At 43.1% G+C, this 21,657-nt stretch overlaps 1 protein-coding gene across 2 annotated transcripts in view; it reads right to left on the bottom strand.

Moving 5' to 3' along the window:
- Window positions 1-6,491: 6,491 nt before the first annotated feature.
- The window catches only part of DCBLD1 (discoidin, CUB and LCCL domain containing 1), a 91,965-nt gene continuing 76,799 nt past the window's right edge, over window positions 6,492-21,657 (bottom strand). The window contains exons 11-15 of one of the 2 annotated variants that reach the window (XM_088480967.1): window positions 19,997-20,113; window positions 19,709-19,790; window positions 14,903-14,943; window positions 14,430-14,549; window positions 6,492-9,088 (exon numbers count right to left, since the gene is read on the bottom strand). In XM_088480967.1, the coding sequence (XP_088337093.1) occupies window positions 8,565-9,088; window positions 14,430-14,549; window positions 14,903-14,943; window positions 19,709-19,790; window positions 19,997-20,113 (884 nt within the window). In that variant the 3' untranslated portion in view covers window positions 6,492-8,564. Of the gene's footprint in view, window positions 9,089-14,429; window positions 14,550-14,902; window positions 14,950-19,708; window positions 19,791-19,996; window positions 20,114-21,657 lie in introns of both variants that reach the window. The other variant, XM_088480966.1, reaches the window with a different exon arrangement.

Here is a 21,657-nt window from a genome sequence, read left to right as displayed (position 1 = left end):
TGTTACAGGTGCCATTGCGGTCCGGGTCCCCCGCTTACCTCTCCGTACTAAGGTCAGTGTATGCAGCACTGTTTCCTACCAGGCTCTGGTCTGTGTAGTTGATCGCAGTGCTTGTAATGCAGGATGTTATCTGTGCATTGTATGTGACTTAAATGCTAGCGCTGTTTGCCTGAACTTTCATTTCTGACTGTCAGCCTTTTTTCCTATCCCTGTTCTTCTGCTACAGCCCTTGCGGTGCGGTGTCGCAGGGTGTTTATTACCTCACAGTAAACGTGTTTTTACTGTGTGGGAGGTCACATACGCTCCGTTCACAATCCTCATGTCTGAGGGTGAACTAGGATATCCTCTTCCAGCTATAATGTACTGATATCATGTGCAGTTAGCGGAGGGATATGTAGACGCTGAGGGTTTATGGAGGGCATGTTGTATTATATATCACGCCCCATTTCTGTCACTGTGCCTGCACAAAAAGGGACCGCCCTCGGCTGGCTAAGATGCTTCCAGCCCTGGTGGGCAATGCTCCCTGCGTTTCCCCGTAGGGGTTATCACAGAGAGTGGTGGTCTCATCACATGCAGGGGTCCCTGGGCAGTTGATGGTACCCCAGTGTATCCTGTTTTTCGCCCCCCCAGGTCTCGCAGGAGCCAGTGTGGGTGAATTTATTGTCCAAATGGTATAGCACCTGAAGGACGTTTTGCAGGAGAGTCACCATTTCGGCCTTCTAAACGGCCTTTCGGGTCTCAGACGGGTAAGGACATGACGTCTGACGACGGTGACATTATTGACTTTTTCAGACCCGAGCCCCTTAGTGCTAAGGGTCTAAAGTCTATATACCTGGCCTTATACGGGCAGTCCGTGCGGCTTTGGTTATTACATATCCCCCGTGGCTAAATCAAACTATGCCTTCTTTAAGGATAAGGGTGTTGCCACTGTAATTCCTCTATCTGGTCAGGTGGATCATTTAGAGGAGGCGTGGCAAATCCGGGTAAGCGGTTCCAGCCTCAAAAACGGTTTACCTTTTGCATACCCCTTTGCGGATAATTATTTTTCCTAATGGGAGTTACCTTTACAGGTAGATTCTCATGTTACGCGCCTAGTGAGGAGTGTTACGTGGCCCATGCCCTCCAGGTCCTCCTTGAAGGAGGTTACACATTGCAAGGTGCAAATATATCTAAAAGCCAATTATTCCCTTGCTGGAGGGGCTTCCAGGCCGGCTATGACCGTGTGCTGGGGGGCCAGATTCATGGAGCGCTGGGTAGGTAACTGGATCTCTGCACACTGACTCTCCAGCGGAGCAGGTGGATAGTGGCAAATTCTCAGAGACTTAGCCACGTTCATAATGAGACAGTCTTACATATAGCCTACTCCTTTCCAGAATCTCCTCGGCAGCAGTAGCGGCTCGCCGCTCCCTGTGGTTGCGCTCTTGGAAAGCGGACGCAGATTCCATTTGGAATGCTTTGCCTTTTACGGGACAGGTCCTGTTTGGCCCTCATCTGGACACAATTGTGGCCCCGCAGGCAGCAGCTACGTCTGCCTGTCTGCCATCGGCTACAGTCCCATCGGGGTCTGGGATTTTGTCTTTTCGGCCCTGTGAGGCCAGGGTAAGTCTAAAATATAGCTTTCCAAGACAGTCAGTAGCCAGGAAATCTGCTCAGCCATAAGAACAGGCTTGGATTACAAGACGTCCTACTCCCAAATTGGACTATAAGCCTTCAGCCTCACAGGGCGGGCCTCCTCTCGGGGGACCCCAGAGTTGGAGGCCGGCTTCTCCAGTTTGCCCAGTGCTGGTGTCTGACCTCCACGGACACTGGGGTAAGAGAAGTATTTTCTTGAATGTATGTCCTCTCCTCCCGGTAAAAGCCTCTCAGACGGTTTTTCATTACAGGTCTTCTGTCAATTCAAGACAAGGCCCTGTAATTTTTGAGGGTGTTACACTCTATGCTACAGGCAGGAGTTATACCTGGACATCCTCAACCTCGAATCCTTCAACAAATTCTTAAGGGTTCCTTGGTTCAGGAGGGGGACCCTGCATTCCATCATTCAATGGAGCCTGGGAATTTTGTGGTGTCGTTGGATATATTCAGGGTGACTACCTGAATGTCCCTATTTTCTTCGAACACCAGTGTTTTTCCTCAGGTTTGCAGTGGTCGATAAGCATTTCCAGTTTTACCAGGGTCATGGCAGTTATGGCAGCCCACCTGCAGATGCAGGGGGTCCGCTTGTTACCCAATCCGGGCGACCTCCTGGTGTTACCAGAGTCTCCAGAGATACTTCAGTGCCATCTGCAACGGACAATATCTGTGTTGCTACGTTAATGCTGACTGATACACTGGAAATGGTCCTCTCTGATTCTTCACAGAGGATGCTCCATATCCCAACATCTGAGGATCTTTGTGATTGAGGTAAAGATCTCTGCATTACAGGCAAAGGTACGCAGTTGCCTGCAGAGTCGCCGAGTGTCTATTCACTCGGCAATGTGGTTCCTGGGTTCCAGGGTGTCGCTGTTCGACGTGGTGGAGAGTACCCAGTGTCACTCTAGAAAAATTGATCCTCTCCGGATGGGATGGGTTGCCCCATAGGATAAAGTCAATAGTGCTTTCCCCGAAGGTTTGTCTCTCTCTGGCCTGGTGGCTGCGGAAAGCTTACCTAAACAAGGGACACCCCCTTTGGGATTGCGTACCGGGTCCTTCTGACAACGGACGCCAGTATCCGTGGCTGGGAAGCAGTGATGGGTCCACACTTGTTCCAGGGCAGGTGGACTCCAGTAGTTTTTGCGCTTTCCATAAACATCTGAGAACTCTGAGCAGTATTCACGGTTCTCCAGCATACAGGACAGGTCCTCCACGGAAAAACCGTGCAGGTACGGTCTGACAACGTCATCATGATGGCTTATGTAAACCACCTAGGTGGTTCCCGAAGTCGGGCGACACTAACAGTGGTGTCTCGAATTCTGGCTTGGGTGGAAGGCTATATCCCTGCCGTCATCGGCAGTGTTCATTCAGAAATCCTCAGATGCAAAGCAGGCTTTCCCAGCCGTCAGGACTTGCATTCAGGGAAATGTCCTCTTCATCAGGAGGTGTTCAATCTTCTGGTGAACAAGTGGAGCCTTTCAGAGATGAGACTCTTATGGTAGACGTATGTTGGTCCAGTGGACCTTCTAAGTTGTGTACTCGTCCCTCCGTTATCCCTTCCTCCAGTAATAGCAAGAAGGAGGCGCGCTCCTGCTGATAGCTTGTGCGTGGGCCAGACGGCACTATTACACAGATCTTTGGAGTGTTTCAGTTAACACTCCGAAGCGGTTACCTCTACGACCAGACCTGTTGTCTCAGGATCCTGGCTGATACCCAGACCTGGGTTGTCTGTCCTTGCCGGTGTGGCGGTGGAGACTGCCCTCTTAAGGTCTAGGAGTTTTTCCAGCTCTATAGTTAACAGGGCCTATGTCCATGCTAAGAGCTCGGAAGATTTTATCTGCAAGAATTTACCATCAGGTATGGCATACTTTCTTTCAGTTGTGTCGCCCTACAGGCTCTGCTCCTCGGGTATTCTGGATATCCAGAGTGTTGGCTTTCCTACAGGTGGGCTTAGATAACTGTCTTCGCCTTGCTTACCTGAAGGTGCAGGTTTCTGCCCTGTTGGTTTCATCGTAGGATTACATTATATTCAGCATCCCTTTGTTCCTCCTGTGGCTCCTTGGGATTTGGCTGTGGTCTTTAGGGCTCTCTGAGGACCGCCATTTGATCCACTGGGCTCAGTGGACTTCAAATGGCTTATGGCTAGGAATGTATTCCTTCTGGCCATTGATTTGGCCGGTAGGATCTCAGAATGGGGGGCTCTGTCATGTAGATCTCCCTCTTTCTCATCTTTCCTAGGAACAGGGCAGTGCTTCGCACTTGCCCTGGTTTTGTACCTACGGTGGTGTCTAGTTTCCACATCAATGAGGAAATTATAGTACCTGCCTTTACTTCCCCAGTCCTTTCTGCTGGTGAGGCCTCTTTGGATGTGGTACGGGCTCTAAGAATTTAAGTTGACCGTACCAGTCCATTTAAGAAATCAGACTCTCGGTTTTGTCCTTTCTGGTTTCCATAAAATAGGTTGGCCTGCCACTGCGCTAACTTTGGCAGGATGGATTCACAGGTCTTCCTGTTCGATCCTCTTTTAAAGCTCTTCCACTAGGTCTGTGGGTCCTTCGTGGGCAGCTCGACATGGCGCTTCAGCGGTGATTGGCAGCCACGTGGTCATCTGTCCATATTTTTGCAAGGTATTATGTTTTTGATACCTTCGCCTCTCAGGATGCTTCCTTCAGGCGGCAGATTCTCCTTACAGCACAGGAGCGTCCCCACCCTTAAAGGATACTGCTTTGGGACATCCCCAAGGTATCCTGTGGATACCCTATGGACCCTGAAGTAGAAAATATAAGATATGGTAAGAACTTACCCTTGTTATCTCTATTTCTACGAAGTCCACAGGGTTCCACAGGACTCCCGCCCTGTCGCACCTGTACTGCAGATTGGCTTTGATCTGGTCACCGGTTTCTCCGTCTCCTTCTGGTGAGAATGTGATTCTTGTGTGTTCCAGACTTTCTTCTCTCTCTTTTTTGCTCCTGCTCCGGCCTATGGCTTGTTACGAAACTGAGTGGCCTGAGGCTCGGGGGCGGGGTATAGGAGAGGGACCCCAGTGCATCCTGGGAGGCTGAAAATTTAACTCTGTGGTGCCTGGATGTCTGCCGCCATCGCCTATACCCCAAGGTATCCTGTGGAACCCTATGGACTTCGTAGAAATAGAGATAACAAGGGTAAGTTCTTACCATATCTCATATTTTTTCTTCCTTCTATGATCATTATATTAATCCTGAGGAGCAAGTGATACCTAAGAGTGATATCGTTTTAAAAAGACACTCCAGACAAGGCCTTTTTTTTTTATAAGTGTATGAGGTAGGCACATTACTGAGGGGCGAGGCAGCTGGTCTCAATACAGACAGGGGAATCCCGACAAGGGACTTAAGATAGGCGTCGAAATACCGCCACCTATCTTTATCCCGACGCCAGAATGCCAGCCCGAACGAGGTAATGTTGGAGGGGGAGGTTAGGATTAGGCATCCCTAGGGGGGAGGGTTAGGCACTAAGGGGGGAGGGCTAGGTTTAGGCACTAACGGGGAGGAGTAGGGTGCGGGGTGGAGAGTCAGGGTTAGGCTACAAAAAGGGAGGGAGGGTAAGTATACTTACCTGACCCCTGTCGGGATACAAACCATCGGTATGCCGCTGTCGGTATTCTGACAGGAGGATTCCCGACATCCAGCATTATATACCCTATCCGTTTTCACATATCTAAGCTAAGGCTCCTCCGCTCCTAAGGACTGCGGCCTGGAGCACAGAGGGACTTACACCGATTGCTCCCGGATCCATTATTTTACTTACCTTCTTTGTTCCTGTGATGCTGTGCTGTACATGCACTCATTAAAAGTGTGACTTTCCATATATGGGAGGATTTCCAGTTCTTACAGCGTCAAGGGATTACATTAGAATACTAATGTAAGTGTTTTTCTCTTTTTACACTGGTCATCTCTTCTATTGTTATACCAAAGGATAAAGATACCTAGATGTGCACACGAGTGTGAACGAGCATGTGTGTTAGTTTGTTCACGCCACCAACAAAAATCGGGTTAAGGTGTCTGGTCCGTGTCCAGGATTCCACTGTGAGATACAGCAGCACCCCTTTCTTTCATCACTCACCGCTGGTTTACTTACCTTTATTGTTTGCAGTTATTATTGTGGTTTCTTTGGGTGTGCCCACTTACAAGTTTACCAGCCGCTATTCACATGTAGCGCAGGTGTTTCACTTTTATTATTGTACACATTATCAGTCAACATGTCCACCTTAATAATTCCAAGAACTGCATACATTTATATATGGATGCATTTTGGTATGCACCCAAAGTATGGGAATGTGACAAATTATACCACAAAAATGTAGGTACAAACTACTCAGAATCCTGTTTATTATTTATATGTCAATGTACTTTTACTTATTTATTGGTGTCTGTTTTATGATGAGCACTTTGGATAGTCAATATTTGGTACTCCAGGTATTGCCGAACTACAAAGATGACAGTATTGCAAAACTAGTAGTTTGAAACAGGTATACATGTACTATATAGGCAATACACTTGCTTCTGGTCTGAAATAAAATGGATTTGAATATCTGTTGGTCTATCATTGCATTATACAAACACCATAATTGCCATTCAAATAATGCTGCATGTTAATGTTTATTTGGATGTCCAGGCAAGTCTATAAAAGCCATATGGTACACATGTAGCTACTGAACAGTCGGTTTTAGTAGTCACAATCTCAGCAGCTAATGCAAGTCCATATGATTTTAAGTTTTTACCACTTGCTGCATGCCCATTATTTGTTATGAGCCCCCCCCCCACCTCCTCCCAAATATGCTATCCACTATGTGATGTGCAACCGAATCAGTCTAATTGCAAATACAAAATACATAAAGTTATAATAAATGCATTGATTTTATTTCAGGAGTTTCAAAAAGCAGTGGATGGATAGGTTATAGGCTTTTCCAGCTGATCAAATACAATTATTATTGTATCGGTCAAATATCACCATTTAGTGTAACACCAATATTTACAGAGAGGTGGTTGTGAAATAGATTTCCTCAGACATCAGCTGTGACAATGATATTTGCAGGCAACACAATGGTATGCATGTTCAAAAACACCAAGAACCCACAAACCTGGAGGGTAAGTACATAAGCAACAGAACCAAAACCATGCACTTAATAAAATGGTTTGAATTTAATGCATTTAACTAAACATTTTGTTGAAAACAAAAGAATCTTACAAATGGAAAATATGACGTTTAAATGCTTTTCTGTTGAAAATAGAACACTCATTTATCCTCTTTTCACCTAATATATTCTGGTAAAAGAGAATATACAGTCATATACAAAGCACAAGAGCTCTTACAGTATACACATGTGGGCACTTACTTTGTGCCTGTGATACAATCCATTAAAGGTGCAGAGACAGCAGCTTGAATGACTGGTAACATATAGATTGCTGAGTGGGGTTGTCAATACAGTACACATTGAAGCATTCTCAAATACTTGACAGATCCCTTGAGAAAAGAGACAATCCCTATGGTAAAGTGACAACTGATCTCAATTTTACCAGCTATTCAATCTGCGGTGACTACAGCGTGATTATAAAGTACCACAGTAACAGGTAAAGCACCTATGTGTTGCCACCCTAGCATTTGATTTATAAACATACATGTCTGGTCTTTGCAAAAGGTTACCTGAGATTATTATTGTCCTTTGGTCCAGCCAAAGCATACAATGAAAGATTTGTCCATCTTGTAAATTGCAATAAAACACTGATTTTCAGATGTTATATACAATCAAAAAATAAAATAAAAATCTACAACACAGTAAATGGATGTTTATCCACTAGCAAAATACGTTTTTTTCCCCATGCATCCTGGAGACGGCTATTTTGTTTTCCGAGAACGTAGCACTCCAGGCCCAGTATTCACAAGGCTCTGGTTCCTAGTTAAACAGGAAGCTATATTCTTAGGACTATAGGTTCAGTCCACAAAATTGCTGCCTATACTGTGTGCAGGTAAGCCATAGAGGTTTAAACACAACTTTAGAGAAGATCCATTAGCCTAAATTTGAACATTATAGTGACAATAAGAAATAGCTCAAATGTAAAAACATTTTAAAAACAGTTCCATGTCATAATGGTTAACACACAGACATCTTATAATGAGTAAAAGCAGAATGTAAACTCCTTATTGCTTCTAATAAAGTGATTACCCACTGCCTGATATCAGCTTGGCGTTTGTGGGTCATGAATGAGATAAACTTCTTTATATCATTCATGACCCACACCCGCCAAGCTGAGATGTCCAGAGATCCAAGAACAAAGCAGATTTTTGCCACACACACAGTGAAGTTATATGGTGGTCTCTTGGGTGTCTGGTAGCATCATGTACATATCATCCAAGATGTGACTCAGCTCTGGTCCCTGCTACCCCTCTGATATTTGTGTGTATAAAACGAGGCAGTTATACCACAGATGATGTATGGAAGTATGACATCTCTGCATTAATAGATATACTATGAATTAGCACTTTGCCCGGCAGTTCCTGTTTTGCAGGGAATATAAATTAAGGTCAGTTACATGTTAAACATTCACAGTGTTCATTTACAATATTGAAAAAAATAAAAATAAAAGCACCAGGAAAGTGTAGTTTTGTGATAATTGTTACATGAAGATCGAGTAAGAAATCCGGCCTGAATAGGTGAGCACTTTAAAGTGGTTACATTTCTCTTAAATATCTTCTGTACACATTGCACATATTTCACAAAGTAACTGGGAACTGGTAGTGTAGTAATACACCTTATTCAACTTGTATACTGAAGTCACAAGACAACCTCAAACAACTTCACAAAATAGATTCTATAATAATGTAAACAATATTGATCTTCAGCAGCTGAGCCGTAACATTGGTGAATGGGGCTGTTCATACATAGAGCACCCTTAAGCCAGTCATAAGAGAGCAGTTATGGCAGTCTGATTTATAGGCTTCAAGCAGTCCCTAGGAGAGGAGTATCCATCTGCCACTAAAGTGCAGAACTGCGGTCTCTGATAATCGCCACCGTCCACCATAGCCCATGTACTATTGGCTCTTGGGCAATCATATTCACACTCCTCTATGTGTATTTTGTGGGGTGTTTGGTAGTCTCCACCACTGTTCTCTGCACTGGAAGACATTTGAAAACTGACAGCAGAGAATGAATGCTTACGGTCCAGAGATACCACAGGGACATTGTAACCAGACTCTGGTGAAAACGTACATTCTCGCATTATGTGGCGCTCAATGATGGGTGTAGCATACTCTGGCTCAGGGTACGGGAGAGGCAATGCATATTCATTGGTCCTGAGAGGGCAGTCATAGTGGTTTTCTATTTCCTGGCTACAAAGTGCGTCTTTGACATCAGCGTCAATGGGCTTGAAGGTGGATCCTTTCCTTGACACTGTGCCAGTGCCAATCATGAGAGATTGCTGGTAATCTAAACACACAAAGACAGGTGTAATAGACAAGCTAGTAAAAACAACAAAACCTGTTATGCATTGAAACATCTTCAAGATCTAGGTAGATGATACATACAAACAATGCTGTGTGGTCAAATGGTTACAAATTCAATTCTTAATATTCAGATAAAAATATATTATTGCAGAAAAAGGAGTCTTTTACCCAATATATACAGTATAATTCCTTTCTAAAAAAAGTGTCTACAACTGTGCTCCAAGATTGGCCAACTAAAGGCAAATGGTGGTGCTTCTCTGCATCCTACTTTCAAATATTTTAGGTAATAGAACACGTCAAGTTTTTATTATTAATATATATTTCTGTATTATTATTGTTGTTTATTATTTATCTTTTTTATTATTTATTTTTATTTAAGTATAAGGTTTAATATTAATTTCAATACTGGTTGGCTGCATTATATTTATAAATTATTATTATAATTATGATATGTATTGTATCAGGTGCGGGTAAATATGAATAACTAAGCCTGCTTAAGTCTCTGCTTCTGTGTCTCTTTTGGTGATATCACCAGATATGAAGAGAGCAGTAATGTGTGTTTTAATCAACTGATCATTTAATGCACCTGAAACTCTGATTGGCAGCACTATAAGATTGGGTTATGACTGACCCTCTGACTACACCCGCCTCTTGAGAAAGCCGCCAAGTGCGGAGAAACGCGTTGAGGATACGGCTGTGTTATCCTCAACAGCCGTTGAGGATACGGCTGTGTTGAGGATACGGCTGCGTTGAGGATACGGCCAAAAGGTCGACAGTTCGGAAGGTCAATAGGGACAAACGGTCGACAGGTTAAATTGGTCGAAAAATTATCGACATCTTTTTTTAATTTTAACCCTAACCATCCCCCTAGTGCCTAACCCTTACCGTCTCCTCCGGCAGCCTAACATTAACCTTGAAAAACCATAAAAAACATGTGTCGACCATTTTTTTGTAACAATCATTTGAAACGGTCAGCCTTCTGCACTGTAGACCTTTTGTACCTGTTGACCTATTGCATGTCGACCTTTACACTGTTGCTCTTCTATCTAGATACCGTCCAGAAGGGGACCATGCCTGGGTGCCCTGCTCAGCCTAAACCACCTGTACCACCTCTCACCCCTGTGGCTCATACAGCACTGAGGCTCTGTCCAGCGTGTTGATGCCGCACAGTAATTGTATTGGAGATCAGAGCTCATAAGAATCTATGATACGAATATAACAAATTTGATGTTAGACCGTGTGGGTTGTGACTACCCTGGAGTGTGTGCAGGGTGCAACCTGGCTTGTTACTGCTGGGTGTATCTAAATCTGCTGAAGAGGTGAAACTAAGAGAATCCAGTCTGAACCTCACTTGTTTAATTAGATTTAGAGAAATTACATTTTTCAAACTCTGCTTCCAAGAAGAAATGGATCTATGATTAATAAATCTGTTAGTTGTGGTGCTAAAGTAAAAAAAAATAAAAAAATAATATTATTATATTATATAAAAAATATATATATTATGTATATTAAGTTTAGGGCACTATACTCTGCATGAGAGTTCTGATGAAATTTACAGCTAAAACCTCGTTTAGCAATTCTTCCTCCTATGTTTAACTAAAGCATTGTGTCCCTCATCACCATTTGCTGGTCTGTTTACTTTAAGGGCCGTATTAAATTAGCCAGGATAATTTCGCAGCCCTTCGGCGGAATGTACTTTTCGCCGACTTAGCGTGTTTTGGAGGCGAAAACTTTTATTGCGTGACCCTGCTTTTCGCCCTATTCAATTCCGAAGGACTCGAAAACGAGACCAGGCGAAACGCAAACAGGCGAAAAGTGCTGTCAGATTTGGGGAAATCAGCCTGACACCCCCCAAAAGATGCACTAATATTGGGGATCAATCTAGATGCCCCAGAATAGCCCTGATGAAGGTATTTGGGGTACTTTATCCTCTCAATAGCTGCTAATTAGCATCTATGCACAAGTGGTGAAAAATAGCATTTAGCAGGTTTTTTTGGAGGAAATAACTAGTCCCAGCAAACTTGGGGTACATGAAAATGGGTGCAAGCATGGTTAAAAATTGCAATAGTGAAGTTTTAAAAAAACTATAAACAACGCACCTGCAATCAAAAAAACACCTCCCCCCATACTTGCAAACCCCCAAAAAGCTTATTTCGCTAGTTTTTAAATTTGTACCCTGATTTTGATTTTTTTTTTTATCGCCCCCTTTTTCAAAGTAATTTTTTGGGGTGGTCTTTTTTTAGGATATTTTTTTACGCAGTTATGCTTTGGGGGACTGTCCCAAGGGTACTGAGTGGTTTCCCGACGTTTGCACCCCAAAACCGCAATTCTGCACTTTTTTTCCACCACCTATTCATAGGCGAATCTTTTTTGCCTTTTACATTGCATTGCGTTGACGCGACTGCGAAAAGTATTTGGAATTGAATACGGCGATACTTTTCAGCCTAGCAAAATTACATCAGCAAAACTTTTTCACCAAAAACGCCTTTTCGTGTCTAATTGAATACGGCCCCAAGTCTCAATTTACAATGTTGTATTATTTTGATACTGTTACTGGTATGAGTTTGTCTGTACTTTTTGCTCCCTATATTCCCCCACCCTCTACACATGACAGAGTTCCCCTTATGGGCATTCACTATATCCAACCCAGAACATCTCCTTAAGAAACCTGGGCTCGTGCCTAGAACCCCAGTCAATGGGTGCAGAGCTGGATTAAGGAGAAGGACACGCTAACATCTTCCTCTATCGGGCCCCCGAGACCCAGGGTTGTGCAGCCAGAGCCTGTTCCATCATTAGAGGGATCAGGCTGCAGCCTAGGATATCTGGGTTTTGGGGAACTATCCTACTGTGGTACCATAGTTGAACTACTTAGATACACCATCACTAATAAGACTCCCTGCAGCTTTCGGGTTGCGGCCATCTTCTAACGATGCAGTGATGGTTTCACAGGGTGCAGAGGGGCAACAAGGACTACATAGCTTACCTTATGCTACAATGCATAAGAGCGGGCGCGCAGGGTAGAGGGTCGGATACTTGATGCTTTTAAGTCAGTTCACCCTACATAACATACAAGTGCTGACTTTGTTTTGAAGATTGGGAACAAAGGGGGGGGGGGTTCATAAAAGTCTCTCTCATTTATAAACTATAGGGAAGGGAGTGCTGCAAGTAAATCTAAATGTGAATTCAATTACCACAGTTTTCAGTGAATATCAGTGTACAATCTGGTTGTGAGATATAAGTTTTTCAAGCTCATCTCTAAAGAGAGGGGGCCCTGTATGAGAAATTGCAAGAGGGCCCATAATTCTTATGGACAGCCTTGCATTCAGTGCAGTGACATATGTACAATATACAGATGTGTGCTCTGCCGATCACGCTACAAACGTGCACACGCTTCTCGTCATGCGATTACCTGCAGCAGCGTATGCTGCGGTACACTATGAGGCGCACTGCGTTTGCGGGAGCACGCCTCACCAGGGAATCCTATGGAGTCACAGTTGTGAACGCAGTGCGCGTATCTGCTCGTGGGCGCACACCTCGCGGCATGCGTGGTGCAATTTGCCACGTACGCAGCAAAGATGCAAGAGGACATATCTGTATGCTCGTATTTAAAATTTAAAAACAATAAGACAGACACACAAGGCATTAAATATAGGTTTGTAGTCTGGTAAGCAATGTTACAAAAGCTAATTGAAACTACGGTACTAAAAATTAAACTATTTTCCCTTAAAGATAATGTCCTAATTAACACTACTATAGAGATGGGCTCTAAGATCATCACTGAAAGTATATAAATACACACCCATTTGCCAAAGTTTTCTATACCCTATGAATTAAATAAGAATATATACTGTGTTCATAATTGTTTATGAACTATTCACTAGCTTTACAAGTAAATTACCACCAGGTGTCTCCACTGGCCAAGGAAATGACTTTTATATGCTGAGTAGTCTACTACTCTACTCTAATATTTTCAAGAGCTGATGAGCTTAAAATACACGTTTATCAAACCTGAATAAGCATCTAGTAACAGTCACTAATATATATGAAAACATTTCCATTTTTGAGAATGTGTGTGTGTAGAGGATTGGTAGCAGTGTGCAACATTTTTCTACTATTACTATACTTAAGGTTACTTGAAGTGAAGGGTCCTTCAATAAGCTTACAGACAAAAAGTCTGATGTATATGAGGAAAATGTTTCATCCATAGCCTCAAACTTATCTCATTTATCAGCACTCAACTTCAGTGCTGATAAACTTCTTTAAAACATATATACAGCACTTTTACATGCAAACGCACATTTAGATTATTGGTCTACAGTACGCATCTGTGCTGTCAATGTTGCTTATATAACCCATTACAGTTCTTGCCATGTGAGAAATACTGGGCATTAGTTGTGTGACCTAGATCATGATCTTCCTATAATTAGCAGTGCACTTCATTCTAGCCATCACATGTAGTATGTGTGATTTCAGGGAGTGTGTGATGTAAGTGTGAGAACCAGTCACTCCAATGCAGCTTGGAAGGTAGCTAAGAGAAATTAACTGACTCATTGTTATGAGAACCATATCTATATATCCACATAGCCTTGAGGCAAAATCCATTAAGAACATATCTTGGTTGTCCCCCAATATGTAAGCTCTGCAGGCTGGGACCTAAATAGGAGATCTATTTGGAATGTGCACCTTCTTATAATGATAGCGAGTACAAAACAGTTCTCATCTAACCCTAGAAGACGACAACTCAGCATCTGAATTATTTTACATTTTCTATCACTTCAATTAATGAGACACATTGTCCCCATTACACTGGGAATAATCAGTTTTACCAAGCTAGCACTGCTGCAGAGACAAGTACACAATTCCAACCTTAAGTATTGTGCAATGCATCTTGCATATTAATAATGCTCATTATACACAACAGATGGAGAATACACAAAAACGTACAGTGTTAACTTTCTATCCCCACACCCCCAAAGCAACAATGAAAACAATGTTAAGAAATATATCAATTTTGTAATGCTCCAGATTAATGTGTTGTATAAATGGTCTTATCACAAAATAAAGGGACTGCAGAATTATCATTTAATTGTAAATATTATAGGTGAGCAGAATCCTCCACTCTTTTACCTATCACAATTATCTCTGTGCAAACTGTGTGCTAGATGCTATGCTGAGCAGCAGGAGCTCTGGGGTGAGCATGCAGGGTGTGTATTTCATGCCCAGGCATATTGAGTATGTTAAGCTTCCAGAGTAATACAGGTGGGAGGGAGGAATCAAATTTCAATACCGTGCAGTAAAAATAGTTATCCTAACTTGTTTCCTACCTTCTGTATCACACTTGACAAAGTCAAGTTTCTGCAGCACATCCTTATCACTAGTGTAACTGATGGCAAACTCTGTTGGCTGCTGTCTCACAAATGGTTGTTCATGATGTTTCCAGCACCCTGTACAAGAGAAAATAAATGATATGATATTGTCTGGGAGACTCCGGAATTTCAGGGAACTCTCTCACAATCTAGGGAAAGCAGATTAGCCTCCCAGATCTCACCTCTCCCAGTGAAGCAGGTAGTCTAGGAACTGGATGACGCTACAGTAATTGCAGCAAACTGCCTCATCATGGTCCAGCCTACCCTCTCACCACATATTCCAGCACTGCACACAATGGCACAATGTGGTAACACGCCCCTGCAACTCCCATTCCTACCTCCCCTCCAAGATCTACCAAAAGGCACTATGTAAAAGTAGGCAAGTATGTCTTATAGATGCCCGTACTTAACTCAATCTAATCCTCACTTACCGCTTTTTTGTTCTTCGGTCTTGTATGCCTCTGTCTTCAACCTGTTTCTGCAACGATCAATAAATAACAGTCATGCTTTAATAAGCTATTGTTATAGGATATTTTTCTAATGGAGAGACTTCCTAGAATTTACATGCTGGTCCAATACCCGCATAATGACATTAGCCATCAGCACAAGCTGCATTCATGCAAATCATTTTGCAGAATAAAAATCACCACCTGTGGCTGCTGTTACATATGGCTTTAAAGCAGGGATGGGGAACCTCACGCCCTGGGGCTCTATAAGGCCCTCAGAAAAATTTGGTCTGGCCCTCAGAGCTTTTTTCTGCTAGCCTCATCTGGCTAGCAGGGTGCCAAGAATTGCACAGTGTGGCCAGAATCTATGCAGCAGTGCCGCCTTGGCTGTCCTTAGGACGCTTCAGATGGTCACACCACTGCCCTTACAGCATTGCTGTAATCACTGGTGATTGTGGCCCCGCCCTGTGTAACGTCACGCGGAGGGGACGTGGGCTGCACCGGCCCGTGAATAATGTAATATACATCAAAATGGCCCTCGGAAGAAAAAAGGTTCCCCACCCCTACTTTAAAGAAACCATTTGTATACAATTTCCATTGAAAATAGCAGGGGCTAACTAAATTGTAGGAATTTTAGCAAAGAAAATATGATTGATTGGACTGTAGAATACTTTCACTATTTTTATTTCCACCATAAGAAGAAAAAAAACAAGCAGCAAGAACAATGCAACATCTATCTATCTTTTGTGTGGGTTAGGGTTGCCACCCATCCAGGATTCCTCTGTACTTTACAGTCTGGAAATCCAGAGCTCTGTTTAGAGGCACGGTAATCCCGGATGGGTGGTGTTCGGGAATCCTGTTGGCTACACAGTGATCACTCCACTGCTCGCCCCTCTCTGTTGCTCCGCCCCCCCATATTAAAGCCCTGTGTGCCCCTCCAGCATCACAGCTATTAGTCACCACAGGCTCCACCCCAATACGCAGTTTTGTTTGAAGGGCGAAGTACTAGCATGCTATAAAATTCCAGAGAGCTCCCCTGATTGTCCCCCCCTCTTAACATTGCACAATGCCAGCCTGCCCCTTCATGTCGCACAGTGCAGACCCATCACAGACCCATGTAGGTTATTGACATCTAACAGTAAGTAACCCCATTCAGTATTCTTTAGTAAAGTAAGGTGCTGCAAAGCCCATTTCTGTATGTTAGTGTGAAATTGCAAACACAGAGAAAACAAAAGTCCTTGTACGGTAGGGCACTGGTTTAGCATTAAAATAAAAATGTTACATTTAAAACAGCAAAATTAATTAAAAAGGACATGAGAGAATGAAAGGAATAAGTGCGTGTTAAAAGAAAGGTTGTACTCTCAAAACCTATATGGTATTATGGATACCCTCCTAGTAGAATTAAGGTATACCCTGCACAAAAGGAGGACTAAGCAAAGCATTGCCAGATTGCTTAGGGCTGTAACTGTATATGAGAGTAGGAAAGCCAGATCAGGAGAATATCACTGTAGGAGATCAATGAGTGCAGCACGGATCCTCTGCCAAGCAGTTTTGTCGGGCGGGCTTCAGGTCTTTCAGGCCATACGTTTACTAAAACTTAAGTATAAATGTGTGTATTTTTCTTTAACATCTGTATACCAAGACACAGATTGTACCAATTCTGTCTGCTGTTTACTTAAGTCTACTGGGATTTTTATTTAAAAGGAAAAGTAATCTTCTGCACTGATCGGATCACTTATCAAACTTTACATTTTATTAATACCCATGGTTCCCATGAATGTGAGTTATCTGTGAGAGTTGTGTCTGTGTCACTAGCTGTCTATATTTTAAATGTCAACATTCTGACCATGTCAAAATGTCAACACTGCACATAGTTTAAAGTTTAACCTACAGTCAAACCTCAGTCAAATAATAGGCAGTTCTACATTCTGACTTTCAACATTTTAAACCTGTCAACACGTTATCCTGTCTATACATTGTTTACATTATGTCCCTGTGAACATTTTGACTGTCTACATATTATTGTTTACATACACTGAAGTACCAAAACTCATGGGATAGCAGTATGTAAAGTGTAAAGGTAATGGTAGGTGGCGTCACCATACTATGACATCATAGAAATGCCTAGACCTGCATCAATTGTATTCTAACATCGCATGGGTCGGTTTGAACACCGGCTAGGCTGCTCATGGCAAGGCAACGTAAATTACCGGAGTTGGAATGGGGCATGTTAGTGGGTGCTCGACTGATGGGACATTCCATTTATGAAGTTGTGTGAACATTCAACATTCTTCGATCTAGAGTGTCACATGTGTACCAGGAATACCTCATGGAATGCATTACCAACAACTGTGGACAGCGCAGTGGCCAACCACGGGTGCTAAATGATTTTGACCAGCGGCATCTGGCCAGAATTGTCCATGGTAACAGAGAAGCGACACTGGCTGAAATCACATCCACATTCAATGCAGGAGGTACCAGACTCATATCCAGCAGGTCACTGCAGTGTTCTTTAGCTTCCATAGCAAATGGGAGCAGAAAACTCACCAAAGTGCCCCTCAGTGCATTGCTTAATAACCATTTGCAGCCCAAGTGGTTCATTCTGGAAAGTTGCGACAAATTGTGTGGCCACCATGTTTACCCGACATGAACCCAATCGAGCATTTATGGGACGTGGTGGAGAGGTCCATTCACACCCAAGATCCTGGACCTACAAATATCAGGGAGCTGTGGGAACCTATCCACCGGCATAGGTCATCATCTCTCCAGAGGTCTTCCATCCACTTATAGAATCGATGACACGTCGAGTTACTGCACTTCACCGGGCTAAAGGGGGTCCTACATGATATTATGCAACTAACCCCAGACTTTGGGCACTTCAGTGTATAGTCCATGTCACCATTTTGATGTCTACATAATGTATTTGTCGACATTGTCTATATTTTCAATGTCAACATAACATACCACAAAAAAAGCAAACTTGTTTTGTTTTTACAATATTGTGGTTTGACCCCGGGTTTCCTCCGCTGCCTGTGTAAACAGAAGATGCATCCCGGCTAAAAGATCAGTGACTCCTGCTATGGGTGTAACTAGTACTTTGTGGGCAACATAGCAACATTTTTAAGGGGCCCCGCTACTCAGGTCTCCACCAGAGTTGGTTTGGCTAGTGCCACACAAGAGGCGTGGTTAATGTTGCCTATCATTTTAAAGTACTAACATGCTCAGTCTATCATTTCCACATCTCCTCATCATTTTCCACCAAATAAATGCTATGAGCCTACTATTTTTATTTATTTAAAATTTTGAACATACTGTACAATGATATTACTGTGCATATGCAATTAACAGTTTATTCTATGATCTTTATATAAAACTGCCAATATCAATATAGTGGGACAGATTGTATTTCCTTATTGTAATATGCAGTTATTAACTAAGATTGTTATAATGAGTTTGGGTCCTGGTGCACCACAAGCATACAAGCAGGATAAACTCTTGTGTACCATTTAATGTGGGAGCTGGGACTGAGGACAGTGGCTGAGGCTGTGCCAGAGGAATATATTTCAATTTGCAAGCCTCGGCGCCAGCAGCGATTCCACTGACCTATTGTACGGCTCAGTCTCAGCTGCCTCTCCAGTTATGGCACCTTGTCACTCCTCTATTCTTTTCTTCTGAAACGCTGACATCACGTCATCGTCTGGATGATGTCAGCGTCTCTGCAGAGAGCGATAGAGGAGCTGGCGCCGGCTAATCAGCGTTGTGGAGTCTATCTCTGCCGCACTGCTATAGAAGGTAACAGTGGATGGATAGTACAAGTGCGTTGCAATGGGTTGGTTGCTGGGCCGGCGGGCCTCCTAAGCCGCTGGGCTCCATAGCAACTGCACCCACGGTAGTTTTGACAGTGACTCCTGTCCTGTACCTTTGCTATTTTCAAAATACTTTTCTTGATAAATAAAATGGTTGTTACCGTACTGCGGTTTTGGCCACATTTTCTGTCCAGGAATCTAGAAGTTAACCACTGGGGCAGGGACTGATGTGAATGACTAAATATTCTCTGTAAAGCGCTGCGGAATGTTTGTGTCCTATATAAATATACTGATATCTAGAAGGATCTAGTGGAGCTTAGGGACACATACAACAGCTTCTTTCTTTTAACTACGAAATAAAGAGCACATCTGACTATTTGTAGGAGCCCTTCCTCAAATGATGAGTGGCAAAAGTACAAAAATAACTTTGTGTATATGCATAGAGGGTGCAAAACAAAAAACAAAAAAACAACAACTCATGCTTGCTATATATAAGTCCCCCATAAAAGAAGATTGATTAGCTATATAAAATGACACAAAAGAAGGGCTACCAAGCAGTGCGATAGCTATTACAATATCACACTGAAAGCAAGGCTCCACAATATACTCATGCATAAATGTTATTACAGATTATAGTTTTTGTGTGTAAGAAGAATGCAGAAATGTGATTCTTACACAGGATCCTGGGAGTAAGGATCAAACTAGCAATGTTTGGGAGGCCGAGAGCACAACCCTTAGTCACCCCAGAAGAACAAGGCAAAGTGCCTATCATCGGATGATATCTTGGGTGATAAGGCTGGACAGGCCACTCATTTGCTCTGCTTGTGCTGTCACAGGACAAGACAGTGGAGAACTAGTACTGTCCCGAACACCTCGGCCATGGCGCTGGGCCCTTACATATTACATGCAGTAATAGCAATATAATAGTCACTCATCAGCATTGAAGCCTTTCTTATGCTAACATGAAAAGAAAATAGAACTGTACCGTGATATGCATATACAGGCAACGGTGACAAGCACACACACTACCAGGGCTAGTGGTATGACAACTGCAATCATTTTCCATCCTAAAATAGAATCAGAAGGGAGACAATATTAATTTTAAACCTGTATATTGCACATGCACATAAGCCCTATGACTGAGCCAGCTGCTATTAAAACCAGTGTAAGCCACAAATGCAGATTTAAATAAGATTAATCCACTCTTTATTTTGTTTGTTTGATGCTTTGCTGATGTCTAACATTAGTACATGTGCTAATGTTCAATCCATACCAAAACTATTTTCTTCAGAAGGAACCGGCTCAGTGATGTTTCTTTCTTCTTTTACTACATTTTTAACCTTCTTTTCATTTGGCTTTCTCCACATGGGATGAGTGGATGAGTTGTGAGCTGTGGAGATGAAAACAGAATAAACTGGGTGAGAAAGCATCACCAGGACAACATGTATTCTAGTGCATGTCTAAGCAAGGGTTATTTACTTAGGCTTCACTTTATATCTGCATGCAGAGAAGTATGATCACAACATAGGTACTATGGTTTTATATATATATTTATATCTGTAAAATATAGCTTTGATGCAATGTGACAGCTGCTGGAAGTGTACATATGTCGCTATCACACTGTGTCTGGAGGAGTGTTGGCTGTACTGTTACTGAAGGCCATATTCTCCTCTGTGACACACCATGGTACAGGAGACACAGACAATGGAGCTGTGCACAGGTCAATCACCTACACATAATATCATACTTGCCAACTCTTCCTCATTGTCAGGGAGACACCCTGACATAGTAGCAATCTCCCTGAAGAGTCTACCAATCTCCCTCTTTTGACCTTACCCCCATTATGACACTGTTATATAAAAGAAAAAACAGAGCTATGGGGGTCATTCAGACCCATTCGCGAGCAAAGGACGCTCGCAAACGGGTCGATGTTGCCCCACTGCGCATGCGCACGACGGAGGGAGCTCCGTCGTGCGCATGCGCGATACCCGGATAGCGACGGGCTCTCCGTCGCTCCAGGTCTCGCACCAAAGGGGGCGTGCTGTCGATGTTGATTGACAGCACGCCCCCTTTGGTGGGCGTGCCGGGGGCGTGACTGCCAGACGGAGGCGTTCCCATGGGAACGCCTACCGTCTGAGTCCGGCCCCACTGACATCAGTAATGATGTCAGTGGGAGTGATTTTGGCTCTGATAGAGCCAAAATCACTCCTGGGCTTGCGTAAGTGAGACCCTACCGCAGGGTCTCATCGCAAGACCATCGCGACCATCTTTTTGGCCGCTCCAAATTTAGCTGGGACGGCCCTGATTCAGAGCGAGCGCTCTGGTCAGAGCGTTCAGTTCTGAATCAGGCCCAATATACATTCAAATTGAATTATTAGTATAATTTCCCTGCATTGGTTATTGTAAGGCACAATGATCCCTATGGTTACATGTATTTTCTGAGAAGTATCAGTGTGTTTTCATCAACAAGTAGATCTTACTAACTGCTTTGGGGCTCATTTACATGTGGATGTAAATCAATTTTATGGCACACCTCTCAGATGTAGCAGTCCACGTCCACATAACCGCCACGCTCATAGGTGCTGCTTTCACAATCTCCCTGAAATGCTTTTTCAAAAGTAGGCAAGTATGCATAATACTCAGTACATACACATTAATTGACAGAATAAAGTCATAATAAAAATGCCAGTTACTGGAATGTGGGTACAACTATAAATATTAGGGCTATTTGAGTCTATTTTTTACTAAAATATTAACCAATTTATCTGAAGGGCTGCAAGCACTTGGGGAGTGTGGGTAACATAATGTGGCATGATGTCTGGGCGAATTAGCGGTGTGGAGACAATGAGGAATATATTAATAATGGAGAGTGTTGGAGTTGATTAGATTGAACCTCGTATTCATCCAGTCATTTTCTTTGTCCCTTCTTTCATT

This window comes from Taudactylus pleione, unplaced genomic scaffold (genome assembly GCF_031769625.1).
Source record: "Taudactylus pleione unplaced genomic scaffold, aTauple2 ptg000259l, whole genome shotgun sequence".
Lineage (NCBI taxonomy): Eukaryota > Metazoa > Chordata > Amphibia > Anura > Myobatrachidae > Taudactylus > Taudactylus pleione.
This window is presented reverse-complemented; position numbering and strand designations above follow the sequence as displayed.